General features: G+C 54.1%; 1 protein-coding gene across 4 annotated transcripts in view; it reads left to right on the top strand.

The window, feature by feature from the left end:
• Window positions 1–13,136, top strand: part of TMEM266 (transmembrane protein 266) — a 119,792-nt gene extending 106,656 nt beyond the window's left edge. For all 4 annotated transcript variants that reach the window (XM_032417988.1, XM_032417985.1, XM_032417986.1 and 1 more), the window contains 2 exons: window positions 10,495–10,557; window positions 11,983–13,136. In XM_032417988.1, coding sequence (XP_032273879.1) covers window positions 10,495–10,557; window positions 11,983–12,578 — 659 coding nt within the window. In that variant the 3' untranslated portion in view covers window positions 12,579–13,136. The remainder of the gene's footprint in view (window positions 1–10,494; window positions 10,558–11,982) is intronic.
• The last annotated feature ends 551 nt before the right edge of the window (window positions 13,137–13,687 follow it).

The raw sequence follows: 13,687 nt of genomic DNA, 5'->3' as shown, positions 1-13,687 counted from the left end.
ACTGCCGCGAGGCCCCGATCAGTCGTGCCGTGGGGCCGCTGGGCCGTGAGCGTTTGCGTGTGTGTCCCCACAAGGGCCGCCCAAGCCTGGCCCTCAGCAGGCTCCCCCTAGAGCTTGTTGCGTGAAATGTCGTCTGCAAGCCCGCAGCTGATCAAAGAACAAGAGGAGGCTTGCGGATACCACGTGTTCTCGTGTGGGTCCCTGCAGCCCTCTGAGCTCAGGCCCATGTGGCAGCAGTCCACTCCAGAAACCCCTCTTGACTTTCAACTCCCCAGGCTGGTGTTTGTGGAGTCCAAAATACAAGAATATAATAAAAGAATATTCTTTTTGGGAAAGCTCTCTGGAAGTCAGCAGCTTTTGCCCACTCGTCTTACTTCCCAAGGACGGGAGGGACAGCGTCCCTCCCAGGAGCTTCCTCCTGATCAGGCAGAGGGAGCTGCAGGAGCTGCTGCTGGGCGGCTTCTTGCTCTGCCCGCGGCGGTGGGGGGCTCCTTGTCGCTCGCAGTCCATCTGGAGCTGCAGCTCGCCTGGGGCTTGGGCCTGCTTGGTTCTGTTCTCTTTTCGTGTGTGCTCACCTGTAAACACCTGAGCTCAGATGAGCACTCCCAGAACAGCCCATGTTCTGTAGCACCTGTCTCATCAGGATCCTCAGCTCTCAAGATAACAGCATGGCCATTACTACTGCCCCTCAGCCAGTGACCTCCAGACCCTCGACACCTGATGCCCCATTTGGGCCCACAGGGAGTCAAGATCTGGGTTTGGAGAGTCTGCAAACTAAGCCTTTAAAATAATCCCACACGTTCTAGGAGTTCCTGCCTCTCCGCTCCCTCCCTCTGCTGTCCCCATAGTGAGCAACTTCCAGGAGGGAAAGCAGGGAGGTAGAGTAAGAAGGGAGAAAGCTGGGTCACACTTGAAGCCCACTCAGGGTGAATTTGACCAGCTGTGCATCACCAGCCAGCATGTCCTGGGGTCTGTGCTGACCCTCCTGGAGACTGGGTGTTGGGGGGGGGTCTGAATAAGGCACTCAGGCCTCCCAGAGAGATGCCAAACATGCCCCTCTGGGAGCAGCTGCAAACGCTCCTCCCTTCTAGTCCTGGACCCCCACCCTGCCCTCCGTCATCTCTCCTGTGATACCCCCACCGCCCCCCTCTCTAGATGCACAGCTGCCCTACACCTGCCCCGGTCCGTGCCGCCTGCCCAGTACATTCCCCCATGCGCCTCTTGTGCCCCCTCACAAGCAGCCTGCAGAGCGATCCACAGCAAAGCCAACAGCTCTGAGGCGGAGGGCAGACGCAGGGGGGGCCCAGCCAGCGGCGTGCGTGATTCACAGCCTCCAGGGGGCCAGGGAGACAGGGCGTCCCCCAGCCGATTCCTCTCTGACCAGGAGCTGTGTCCAGGGAGGGATTTCCACGACATTAGAAATTACGGCCGGACAAGCTAGGGGTGCTCTGGGCCACTCTGGAGATGGAGAAAGGGCAGCATCTGTTGCTCATGATGAGCTTCAGGCCAGGGAGGGCTTTGAGGCTCACCGTGTCACGACAGTGCACCGGTGGTCAGGGGATTAGCCCTCAGAAGTGAGCTGGAAGCCACAGGAGCCCCGGGAGGGGGCCGTGCTCTCTGCGGGAGGGCAGCCCCGAAGGGCGGGAGGGCTGAGGGGTCCCCGCGGTTCAGCAGTTGCTCGCGGGTCAGAGCCAGACTAACGCCGACCAGCTTCTGTTTAGACTTGCTCTCGCACAAATCATTTTTAAAACCCAGGCTGCAAAGTTCCAGGCTTTGGGGCCTGCCAAGTTCACGGTGCCCCTGTGTAGTCATTAATACTTCCCTCCCAAATTTATTAGTCTTGAACCTCGCCCATAATTTATGAATTACAGCCACCGGGGGGAGCGCCACAGCGTCCACCATATATCACGGCCAACGGCGGCGGCCCTCCGTGCTGCACCGGCGCTCACAGAAACCCCCCAGACGTGCCCGGCCACCGGGCTAGGCTTTCCCTCTGCCCAGCAGAGCTGGCACCGGCGTGGGCCCTTAGGAGAGGAGAGGCCCGTGTGCTGCCGAGACCAGTTGGGGTTTCTGCCACCGCTGGCCTCCTCAGGTTCCTTGAAAAGTTAAAAATAGAACTTCCATAGAATTCCACTTTGGGCTATTTATCCAAAGTAAACAAAAACACTAACTTGAGAAGAGGCGCCCCCACATTCATTCCAGCATTGTTCATAACAGCCAATATGGGGCAACCGCATGAGTGTCCAGTGGTGGACGGATGAGGAAGATGGGGTATATAGACACAGTGGAATATCACTGGGGGGCACTGAGGAGCCGGAGAAGCTGCGGAGCTGTAGGGCTAGACCTGGGAGGTCCTCACACAAGTAGTGAGGCAGCTGACGGGGCAGAGGGGGGTACGGTGATATGAGGAAGGGACGCCAGTGGAAGACTCCGGGCTGGGTTTGAATCTCAGCTTGGCCTTGAACAAGTGACTTAACTCTGAGCAGGACTGGCTCCATGGTTGGGTGACCCCGCTGGTCACATAGGGCCTTGAACTTGGTTCACTGCCCTGCTGTTGCCCTCTTGAAATTCTTAATGCTTTTTTTTTTAACTGATGTGTAATTGACATATAGCATATTACTTTCAGGTGTGCTATGTGATGATCCGATATTTATATGTATATTGCAAAATGATCATAATAAATCTAGTTAACGTCTGTCACCATACATAATTACAAAATGTTTTTCTTGAGAACTTCCAAGATTTACTCACTTAGCAACTTTCAAAAATGCAGTACATTATCATTAACTGTAGTCGCCATGCAATACATCATATCTCCACAACTTACTTATTTTATAACAAAGTTTGTACTTTTTGACTCCCTTCACCCATTTTGCCCAACCCCCACCTCTAGCAACTACCAATGTGTTCTCTGTGTCTGTGAGCTCTGAGTTTCTTGTTTTTGTTTTGTTTTTAGATTCCACATAGGTGAGCTCATATAGTATTTGTCTTTCTCTGCCTGACTTATTTCACGTAGCATAATGCCCTCCAGGGCCATCCATGTTGCAAATGGCAAGATTGCTTTCTTTTTTTATGGCTGAATAATATTCCATTGTGCGTGTGTGTGTGTGTGTGTGTGTGTGTACACGTATACCCCATCTTCCTCATCCGTCCACCACTGGACACTCATGTGGTTGCCCCATATTGGCTGTTATGAACAATGCTGGAATGAATGTGGGGGCGCCTCTTCTCAAGTTAGTGTTTTTTGTTCACTTTGGATAAATACCCCAAGGTGGAATTCTGTGGAAGTTCTGTTTTTAATTTTTTGAGGAACCGCCATACTGTTTTCCATAGTGGTTGCAACAATTTGCATCCTACCAACAGTGCACAAGTGTTCCTTTTCTCCACATCCTCTCCAGCACTTGTTGTTTCTTATGTTTTCAATTTTAGCCATTCTGACAGGTGTGAGGTGATCATTCATTGTGGTTTTGATTTGCATTTCCCTGATGATGAGTGATGCTGAGAATCTTTTCATGTGTCTGGATGTCTTCTCTGGAAAAAATGTCTATTCAGATCCTCTGCCCATTTTCTAATTGGTTTGGTTCTTTTTGCTGTTGAGGTGTATGAGTTCTTTATACAATGTGGATATTAGCCCCTTATTATAATATGATTTGCAAATATCTTCTCACATTCAGTAGGTTGCCTTTTCAGTTTGTTGATGATTTCCTTTACTGTGCAGAAGCTTTTTAGTTTGATGTAGTCCCACTTGTTTATTTTTACTTTTATTGCTTTTGCTTTTGCTGTCAAATCCAAAAAAATCACTGCCGAGAATGATGTCAAGGAGCTGACTGCCTATGTTTTCTTTCAGGAGTTTTATGGTTTCAAGTCTCACATTTAGGCCTTTAATCTGCTTTGAGTTAATTTTTGTGTATGATGTAACATAGTGGTCCAGTTTTGTTCTTTTGCATGTAGCTGTCCAGTTTTCCCAGCACCATTATTGAAGAGACTGCCCTTTCCCATATATGCATGGGTTTATTTCTGGACCTTCATGCTTTTTGAACAAGGGGCCCCACAATTATGCTGCTGGTCCTGTCTCTGAGCCCCAGTTTTTCCAAAATAAGAACAGTAGCAGAAGCTTATCTTCCCTGAGAAAGACTGGGCTTCCGGTCGTAGGCACAGCTCTCCTGCACGGCACAGCAGGTGCGCTCCTTCTGGGAGGGCTGCCAAGTCATGGAGCAGCAAGTTGGAGTCGGGGAGGAGGAGCCCCGAACCAAGAACCAGGGCTTCCCTCTGGGCGCTGGGGCCGGTGTCTGCACAGGATGCGGGGTCCTGGCACCCCCAACCCACAGCACGGCTCCTCCCACCCCCTCCAGGAGCCCCAGCTGACTCACACACTGTCTCTCAACCTCTGCCTTACCAGGCAGGTGGGGCTCCGCCCAACAGGCAGACACACATGAGGAGCGTTGCCATGACCAGCACCCCAAGGGCTTTGGACGGATTAGTCAGGATGCATTTGCAGAGCGCTCCCCCCCCACCCCCCACCCCGGGAAGGAAGGCGCCAGGCAGCCAAGAGCAGCTGCCGCAGAAGACTCAAGACTTCGGGGTCGGGAGGGAACTCCGGGGGCGGGGATTCGGAGAGGTGCGGAACAGCCCTGGGCTAGATTTGACATTCATTGTCTCAGTAAGTCTCACAGCTCACCAGCGTTTTACCTCGGAGGAAGCTGAGGCTCAGAGGGCCTGGGGATTTGCCTGGGACCACAAGGCGGCAGGTTTGTCCTGAGCTCAGCCCTCAGTGTGGGGTGGTTCCTCCGTGGTCCCAGGGCGCCTTGGGGCTGAGTCAAGACAAACCCTTTGGCGGGGGATTGTTCTTAGGTGGAAAGTGGGCAGACCCCTGTGGAGGCTCCGTGGTGGCCTGTTCCTGGCCGCAAGCCTCTGTGCCTGCCTCCTCTCCTTTCCCCCAAGCCTCCAAGCACCCAGCAGTCACCAGCGTCCAGGCAGGTACTAGTGACTGGGAGCAAGGCTGTGTGCCGAAGGATGACAGCGCCTCGCAGAGGGTGAGGCGGACGGTGCTGGGAGGCCCTGCAGGCCTCTGACCCAGACACAGTCATCTGTCCAGTCAGCACTCTTTAGTGGAGGCTGGCATAGGCCAAGCCCCGTGCTTAGTGCGAGGGAGATGCTGAGTAAAATGTGGCCCCTGCCCTCAGAGGCTCTCAGCCCCTGTGTGGGTGGGAGCACAACCCCAGCCCAAGTGGTCCGTTCTGGAGAACTTGAGGGCCTGCTTGAAGCAGAGAACAGGGAGGACCAGCGTCAACATTGCTGGAGGAGTCCAAGCAGGCCTTGCTTTCAGATTTGTCTTTTTTTTTTTTTTTTTTTTTTAGATTTTATTTATTTATTTGTCAGAGCGAGAGAGAACAAGCAGGGGAGTGGCAGGCAGAGGGAGGGAGTGGGAGAGGGAGAAGCAGGCTCCCGCCAAGCAGGGAGCCCGATGCGGGGCTCAATCCCAGGACCCTGGGATCATGACCTGAGCCGAAGGCAGACGCTTAACTGACTGAGCCACCCAGGCGCCCCTCAGATTTGTGTCTTAAAGCTCATTCTGAGGCCCCTGTGTGGGTCCAGGTTTGGAGTAGAGGGAACAAATGCAGACTGGACAAACCTCTGGAGGCCACCTGGGTGGGACCTAGGTTCAGTGTCACACATATCCATGGAGCTAGAATCCTGTTCATTAAACCCACAGATGTGAGAAGAGTCCAAAGGGGAAAGCATGAGGTCTGACCTATGGCTGGACCACCAGACCATAGCAGAGGTATCAGGGGGTCCCTCGACTAGTCACAGACTTGGTAGGAGTTGGGTTGTTGGTAAGGAAAGAGAAAGCACAGCGAAGTGACCAGGGTCCCAGCTTGGGTGGGCAAGGAAACCATTCACCATGATGGAGGTGGAGGGAGAAACTGAGTTCTGTTGTGGACATGTTGCGTCAGTGGTGGCTGGAGGTCCTGCAGGAGACGTCCAGTTGACCAGGTCAGCCAGAAGCTCAGGAGAGACATCGGGCTACAGTTCTCCTAGCCTAGGTGGTTTTTTCAGTGGTGTAGATGAACATGTGGCATTCTCCATCAACACTGAGATAGGAGGAAGAGCTAATCCCTGACACCGAGCCAAGATTAAGAGTGCTCCTCAGCACACTGCCCTCTCTGCTGAAACTAGCAAGCTTACATTAGCCTGGGATGAGGAACAGAGTCCTCCGTGGGGGTGACACAGCCAAGTGTGCTCAGGGCTTGGCCTGCCCCGCCACTGCATGGAAGCCCTGGGCGGCTCGAGAGTCAGCGGAGTAGGGCGGTTGGTGTCCCCACCGGGAGGGTGCTGGGCTGCATGAGCGGAGTGATCCCAGATCTTGGGAAGGACCAGTCTACTGAGTCATCCTGCCTCCAGGGCAGTGGTGAGGATTAAAGAAGCATGGTGTGTGCCGAACCCAAGGTGTGGCTCAAAGGCGCAGTGAATGCCGGCTCCCTCCCTTACCCTCCTCCACCCATTTTGGTCACCTCTGTAGCCCATAGGGAGGCCTTCAGAGTGGGAAGGCTGGAAAACTTGGGACGGGTGGGAAACGGACAGTGGTTTCCCAGAAGAGACTTCTCAGGAGGGCTTGTTAAGTATCAGAAGGTCTGTCACATAGACGGTGGAGAGCAGTGGGCTTAGCCGTGGTACCTGTGAAGACAGGACCACCATCTGCAAGGCTTGATTAACGGAGATGGGCTGTTTGACCAAGGCATGACATCCTGGGGAGGCCCTGACTGTGCTCCTTGGAGGCAGGGAGTCCTGGCCTCAGTACCCGGCGTGGGGTGGGGCACACTGCTGAGCACAGGTGAACAAGAGCTGCCCACAGCTGGTTATCTGAGCTGCTCAACAGAGAGGTGGGCACCCCCTTCCCCAGGTATGCCGGCCAAGGTGGAGAGCCCCCGTCAGCAGCGAGGTGACTCCTGCCCAGGCATGCGGCGATGGCCCCGATGCCTCTGGCCCCCTCCCGCACTGCTCTCTCCCCTCTTGGAGCTTCCAGAGTTGGCAGATGTGCGGGGGGCGTCCGGCGCAGCCGCTCACGATCCGCAAGAGCCTGCCCAGCCCCTGGTGGTACGGATGAAGAAACTGAGGCCCAGGAAGGGGAGGTGACCTGCTCAAGTTCTCATGGCTGCGGCACGCACAGGACGGGAACTAGGATCTCGGTTTTTTTGTTTTTGTTTTTTAAATAAGATTTGCGGTTTCCCTTTTTATAATTTTTTTCATTGAAGCTCAGTTGACACAATGTTACATTAGTTTCAGGTGTACAACAGTGATTTTACAAGTTTGTATGTTACGCTGTGCTCACAAGTGTGGCTACCATCTGTCAAATACCACACTGTTAACAGTCATCGACTGGATTCCCCAGGCCATGCCCTTTATTCCTGTGACTTACTCATTCCATAACCAGAAGCCCGCAGCTCCCACTCCCCTTCGCCCGTCCTGCCCATCCTCCACCTCCTCCCGTCTCTGTATGTATGGGTCTGTTTCTGCTTTTTGTTTGTTTATTCCTCTGTTTCTAGATTCCACGTGTAAGTGAAGTGATATGGCATTTGTCTTTCTCTGATTTAGCCTAATACCCTCTAGGTCCATCCATGTTGCCTCAAATGGCATGATCTCATCCTTTTTTATGCCCAATATTCCTGTGTGTGTGTGTGTGTGTGTGTGTGTGTGTGTGCATGCGCGCGTGTGTGTGTGTGTGGGTGGGTGGGTGGGTGTAGACCACATCTTTATCCATTCATCTATCGATGGACACTCAGGTTGCTTCATATCTTGGCTGTTGTAAATGATACTGCACTAAACATAGGGGTGCATGTATCTCTCCAATTAGCGTTTTCATTTTCTCTGGGTAAATACCCAGTGGTGGAATTGTAAGGTAGCTCTATTTTTAACTTTTTGAGGAGCCTCCATACTGTTTTCCAGAGTGGCTGCACCAGTTTGCATTCCCACCAACAGTGCACGAGGGTTCCTTTTTCTCAATATTCTTGCCAACACCTGTTGTTTCTTCTTTTGTTGATTTGAGCCAATCTGACAGGTGTAAGGTGATATCTCATTGTGGTTTTGATTTGCATTTCCCCTGATGAGGAGTGATGTGGAGCATCTTTTCATGTGTCCATTGGCCATCTGGATGTCTTCTTTGTAAAAATGCCTATTCAAGTCCACTGCCCGTGTTTTGCTGTTGAGGGGTATGAGTTTTTTATGTATTTTGGATATAGTCCCTTATCAAAAATAATTTGCAAATATCTTCTTCCATTCAGTAGGTTACCTTTTCATTTTGTTGATGGTTTCCTTTGCTGTGCAGACACTTTTTAGTTTGGTCTAGTCCCAATAATTTATTTTTTCCTTTGTTTTCCTTACCTTAGGAGACATTTCGAAAAAAACATTGCTACAGCCGATGTCAGAGAGATTACTGCCTGTGCTCTCTTCTGGGAGCTTATGGTTTCAGGTCTCATATTTAGGTCTTTCATCCATTTTGAGTTTATTTTTGAGTATAGTATAAGAAGGTAGTCCAGTTTCATTTGTTTGCATGTAGCCATCCAGTTTTCTAGGGTCTGGTTTTTCTTCTTCACCCCAGGCCACCTTCTGTGAGTAACTCCCTTGGGATGAATTCTCATGAGTCTGCAGATACTTTAGCTGAGTTCACAGTTCTGCCCATGTCACAAGGCCTCCGCAGCCAAGGCCGAAGGCTTATCCCGAGGGAAGTGACCAGAACCTCCTGTCTAGCCCAGGAGGCCTGGTGCCACCGCTTACTCTCACTGCTGGCCAGGAGCAGCCTCCCCAGCCTCCGCCTGACCCCCAGGGTGATCTGCAGGGCCAGACAGCATTTACCACGTCAGTAACGAAGAGCCATGGAGAGTTGTATTGTTGTGTGATTCCGAGGGAGCTTTGCTGGCTGATCCTGGATCAGGGCCTAGAGCCAGCCTCAGGCCCCTCCCTCAATTCAGGCATTAATGCAAAACACACCTCTCACCCCAGGCATTTAAAGATCAAAAGAGGCCAAAAAAGCTTTTAGGAGCCAGGTCTGTATGTGCCACCACGCAGCCTCCCAATGTCCAGCCGATTGGCTTCCGCAGTGGTTTCAGGTGTGCCCGGGAAGGCGGCCACAGAAAGCATCTGGTCCATTCATCCGTAGACCACCGCTCCTGGGAGAAGCGTCCAGGCGTGTGGAGTCCCTCAGACTTCCGTAGGAGAGGAAGGACTAGACTCCCGTGTGTTGAAGGCCTTCTGTGTGCCTGAACGCATTCGAGAAATCTGACATTTGTTAGCTCCTTTAATCTCCTTAACGGATAAGGGAACAGAGGCTTAGAGAGAACCTAAACGAAAGGTCCTTAGCTAAAATGTGGTGGGGTTGAGGTTTGAAATCAGGTCTGATTCTGGTACCCTTTTAGGACCCTAGGACCCAGGGGAGACCACAGTTGCTAAAGAGCAACCCCTGAGCTCAGTCTGACAAGTTGAGTCAACTGAGTCATCTTGTCATTCTCTAAACCCTGCCAAGTCCCTCCTAATTATCACTTGACCCTGATCCCTCCCTTCCGTCCCAACAGGCATCACCACCCATCCCCACCTCAGAACCTGTCAGCCTCACCTGGGCCTCGTTTCTGGTCTTCCTGCCTAAAGTCTGGCACCTTCTGAACTACTCTCCCCACAACCTTGGGAGTGAGTCACACCTGAACATGTTCAAACTTTCCTGTGGTTCTTCAGTGCCCTTGGAACAAGGCCAAGCTCCTTGGGGTCTCCAGTCATCTGCTTTTCCTCCCATTCTCAGGCCACTCTGAATTTCTCACCTCTCCTCTCTCCCATTCCTTCTTTATTCCTATCAAGACGATGAACCAATATTTCCTTGAGACCCTTGTTCCCATGTCATCTCCTTGGACAGCTTTACACCTCGTCATGCATTATGCATGCAATAACTATTTACCGAGCGCTCACTGCATGCTAGGAACTTCATAGGTGGGGGGGAAGAGCAGCCCCCGGCCCATCCCCGTACTGCATGGGAGACTGGGTCCTCTGATAGGTGAGCCAGCGGGCTGTCACCAACGATCAGCCTCTGCAGCTGGCTGGGTGGGGCTGCTAGCAAGGCTTTGAGACTTTTGTACTGAGGACAGTGGGCACCCTGAGAACCTCAGGTAGACTCAGAGACTTGGGCCATCCTGGCAGGGAAAGCCCTGAGGAACTGTTTCCATCTCACAGTTGGGGAGACAGGACAGAGAAGGAAAAGGCTCTGCCCATGTCCTATGTCAAGCCAGATGCTTCATGAGGACCTGGGTCCCTGACGCCCAGTCCAGCCCAGCCCTGGGGCAGATCCCCACTGAGGATTGGGAAGCAGCAGAGAGCTCCTGGGAGACAAGAGCCTCTTCTCGTGGTGATGGGGAGGGGCGGGAGTACAGAGGGAGGGACACGAACTGGCCACAGCCTGCTCTTGGACTCTCTGCATGCCGCCACACTCCCCTTTCTCTGTCCTCCTCTGCCAAGGTGCCGCCGTGAGAGACGACATGAACAGCTACGTCAGCCAGTACTACAACGGGCCCAGCAGTGGTGAGTGTGTGTCCGGGGCCGCTCTGCACACGCCAGAGCCTCTGTGCCGCCCCTTGCAGCCCCTAACGTTGAGGATGGGGACAGCTCGGCCTGGCGTGCCCATCCCCTGGTGCCTGTGACCATCACTGCAGGCAGAGTTCAAGGTTCAAATACCTGCAGCTTTAGCTCCCAGCAGAGTCCAGCGCCGGGGCTATGGGTGTGGAGGTTGGAGTACTCCGTGATCACTAATGAGGGCAGCATGGGGGACCCTCATATGGAGAGGGGGCTGGAATCAGAAATCTAGGAGACCTCAGCGCCTCTCAACCTGAGACCCTCACGGAGTGACCACGATGGGAGTGAGGTAACAGCAGAGCTGGGCTTGAGAAGCAACAGGTGTGGGGCATGTCCTTGCTTGATTTGTTTCATTCTTTCTCTTGAAAGAAGTTTCAGGGAGCCTAGTGGTTTTCATTTGTGGGAAAGGTTGAGTTTTAAAAGAATAGCCCATTTTCCTTAGCCAATGTCTTGAATCTCAGTAGTTTGTATTTGACACTCCTCGAATCCTCGTATACTCCCTTATGAGGCTAGAATGTTACATTGTGTGACATGTGTCATGCAGTGGATTGTTTTCTACAATGTCACCCCCTAAAGATCTCTTCTCTCTTTCTCTCCCTCTTTCAAAGCTTCATCCAGTCTGCTGATTTCAGAGACCACCATCTCTAGCTCAGACCTCTCCCCCAGTGCACTCTCCCCACGACCTGGGGAGAGACCTTGCCCCCACCGCACCCACTGTAATGCAGCCCCTTGGTACTTCTTCCTTAAAGACCTCTGGAGTTTTCTCTGTGCTCACCCTGCAATGCATCCTACAGGGATGACGCAATCTTCTGAAGACACAGCTCTGATCATGTCACTCTCGTGTTGGCCCCATTTAAAACTGAATGACTCCACCTGACCATGAAGCCCAGATTCCTAGTCCTGGCGCCTCCTGCTTTCTGAGTTAGGATGAGCTAGGTTATGCTGCCGTGGCAAATAACCCCAACATCTCCGTGGTTTAAATCAACACAGGTCCATGGCAGATCAGCCAGGGACGCTGCTCCCGGGTTGTCAGCTTTCCTCCAGCACCTAGGGGGCAGAACAGCTACTGTCTATCCTAGAACACTGCTGACCGCCGGGCAGAGCACAGCTGTTCAGAGAGGCCACAGATCAGTCCTCACAGATGATTGGCCAGTGCGTGTCGCATGTCCGGTGAAGTCCGCCAGAGGAGGGCGGGGCGGAATCCTCGCGGGGCTGGGCCATGAACTCTGGGAAATTGGACCACAGACCCAGGCGTCCCCCAGCAGAGCCCGTGCACACTCGCTAGCTGCCATTTGGGTCAGAGGCGCCCCCATCAGGGCCCACAGAGGTGTAGCAGAGGGTGAGGTGTGACCGGCATCCCCTCCTTTCTTGCAGACAGTGGTGCCCCAGGGCCAGCCGTGTGCGTAGTCACCACAGCCGCCGTTGACATCCACCGGCCCGATCTCTCCTCGGACCTCTGCTCGGTCGACGTGGCCCTGAAGCCCAGCAGCAGTGGCACCTGTGCCAGTGCCACGTCCGAGGGCGCCTCCCGCTCGACTCGCAGCTCTGTCCCCCGGGCCCAGAGTGACAGCAGCCAGACGCTGGGCTCCTCCACAGACTGCAGCACCGCCCGCAAGGAGCCGTCCTCAGAGCCCGGCCCCTCTCCTCGGCCACTGCCGCCACCACCCCAGCAGCAGATGGCAGAGGCCGCGGGCCAGGACCTGCTGTCCTCCCTGTCGGAGGACCCCTGCCTGTCCCAGGGGGCCTTGGACCCAGCCCCTCTCACCTGGCCCAGCCCCGAGGGCTCGGCCCAAAGCAGCCCTGAGCTGGAGCCCAGGGTAAGTCTTTTCAACCAGAAGAATCAGGAGGGCTTCACAGTCTTTCAGATCAAGCCTGTCATCCACTTCCAGCCTGCTGCACCCATGCTGGAGGAGAAGTTCAGATCTTTGGAATCCAAAGAGCAGAAGTTGCACAGGGTCCCTGAAGCCTAGAGCCTCCAGCTGGGCTGGGTGGGAGGAGGGCCGAGAGCTATCTGGATGCTCGCCGAGGGCCCCGGAGGCCACCGGGGGCCACACGCAGGGCCTCCCCCAGGGTGCTGCCTGCCTCCAGGGAGGTGTCACCGAGCCAGGAGGCCACATGCCTCAGACCTCAGAGCCCAGAGCTGGCATCTCCTTGGGCCCTGCTCAGGGGAGGGTGGTGCTCATGGCTGGGGTCTTTTTAAACCATTTTTACAAAAACCAGCCTGTGGCCCAGCTTCAGCAGGGTAGAGCGCAGGGACCAGCCCAGCCTCTTCGTGGCCTTCGTCCCTGGCGCCCACCCTGGAGCCCTGGGAAGAGCACTGTGAGCAGGGGCTATCTAGCCCCACCCCCAGCCGTCTCGTCTTTTCCCGGAATCCGGGGTGGAGCGGACACAGTCACACAGAGACCACCATCTGAGACCGCCATCTGAGCCTATTTCGTTCGTCCTCATTCTCTCCTTCGGCATGAGCATCTCTGAGTCTTTTCCAGACAGATCTAGTTTTCACCTTCACAGGACATAATGGGATGAATCTGGAGGTGGGTGGGAGGGCCATGGTGGGGTGCGGGGACAGCCGTTTTACAATCTTGGCTTTAATAATAAAAACCAACTGCACTGAGACTTCTGGTTGGCGGAGGTTTTCCTTTGCAATTGCTAGCCCCGGGGGGAAGAGGGTTTGGGTTGGCCCGGCCTGGTGAAAAGCCACCCAGGGAGGCCCCAGGGAGCCCTGCACCCCAGGCAAGAAGCTCTGGCACTGCCTGGCGAGGCGGCTGCCCTGGTGTCTTCCCTGCCCCCCTTCATCTTCCCACCGAAACAGAGCTCAGAATTCTGCCTTCCCTGCCGACAACTCCCACACTCAGCTCCCTGATGCAGGCAGGACTCCATTCCTTGAGGTCTTCGAACTCCGCAGGTCCAAAGCTGAGTGCAGTATCTTGCCCAAAGGCTGCTCTTCCTCCCAGGTTCCCAGCCGGGGCACCAGCATCCACCCAGCTATGAAGATGCATGGCGTTGGCGCCCTTGACTCCCCCTCCTCCCTCACAAGCAGTCATGAGCCCTGGCCATTCTGCCCTCCAGAGCACCGGCC

Source organism: Phoca vitulina, unplaced genomic scaffold (genome assembly GCF_004348235.1).
Source record: "Phoca vitulina isolate PV1807 unplaced genomic scaffold, GSC_HSeal_1.0 scaffold20, whole genome shotgun sequence".
Classification (NCBI taxonomy): domain Eukaryota; kingdom Metazoa; phylum Chordata; class Mammalia; order Carnivora; family Phocidae; genus Phoca; species Phoca vitulina.
This window is presented reverse-complemented; position numbering and strand designations above follow the sequence as displayed.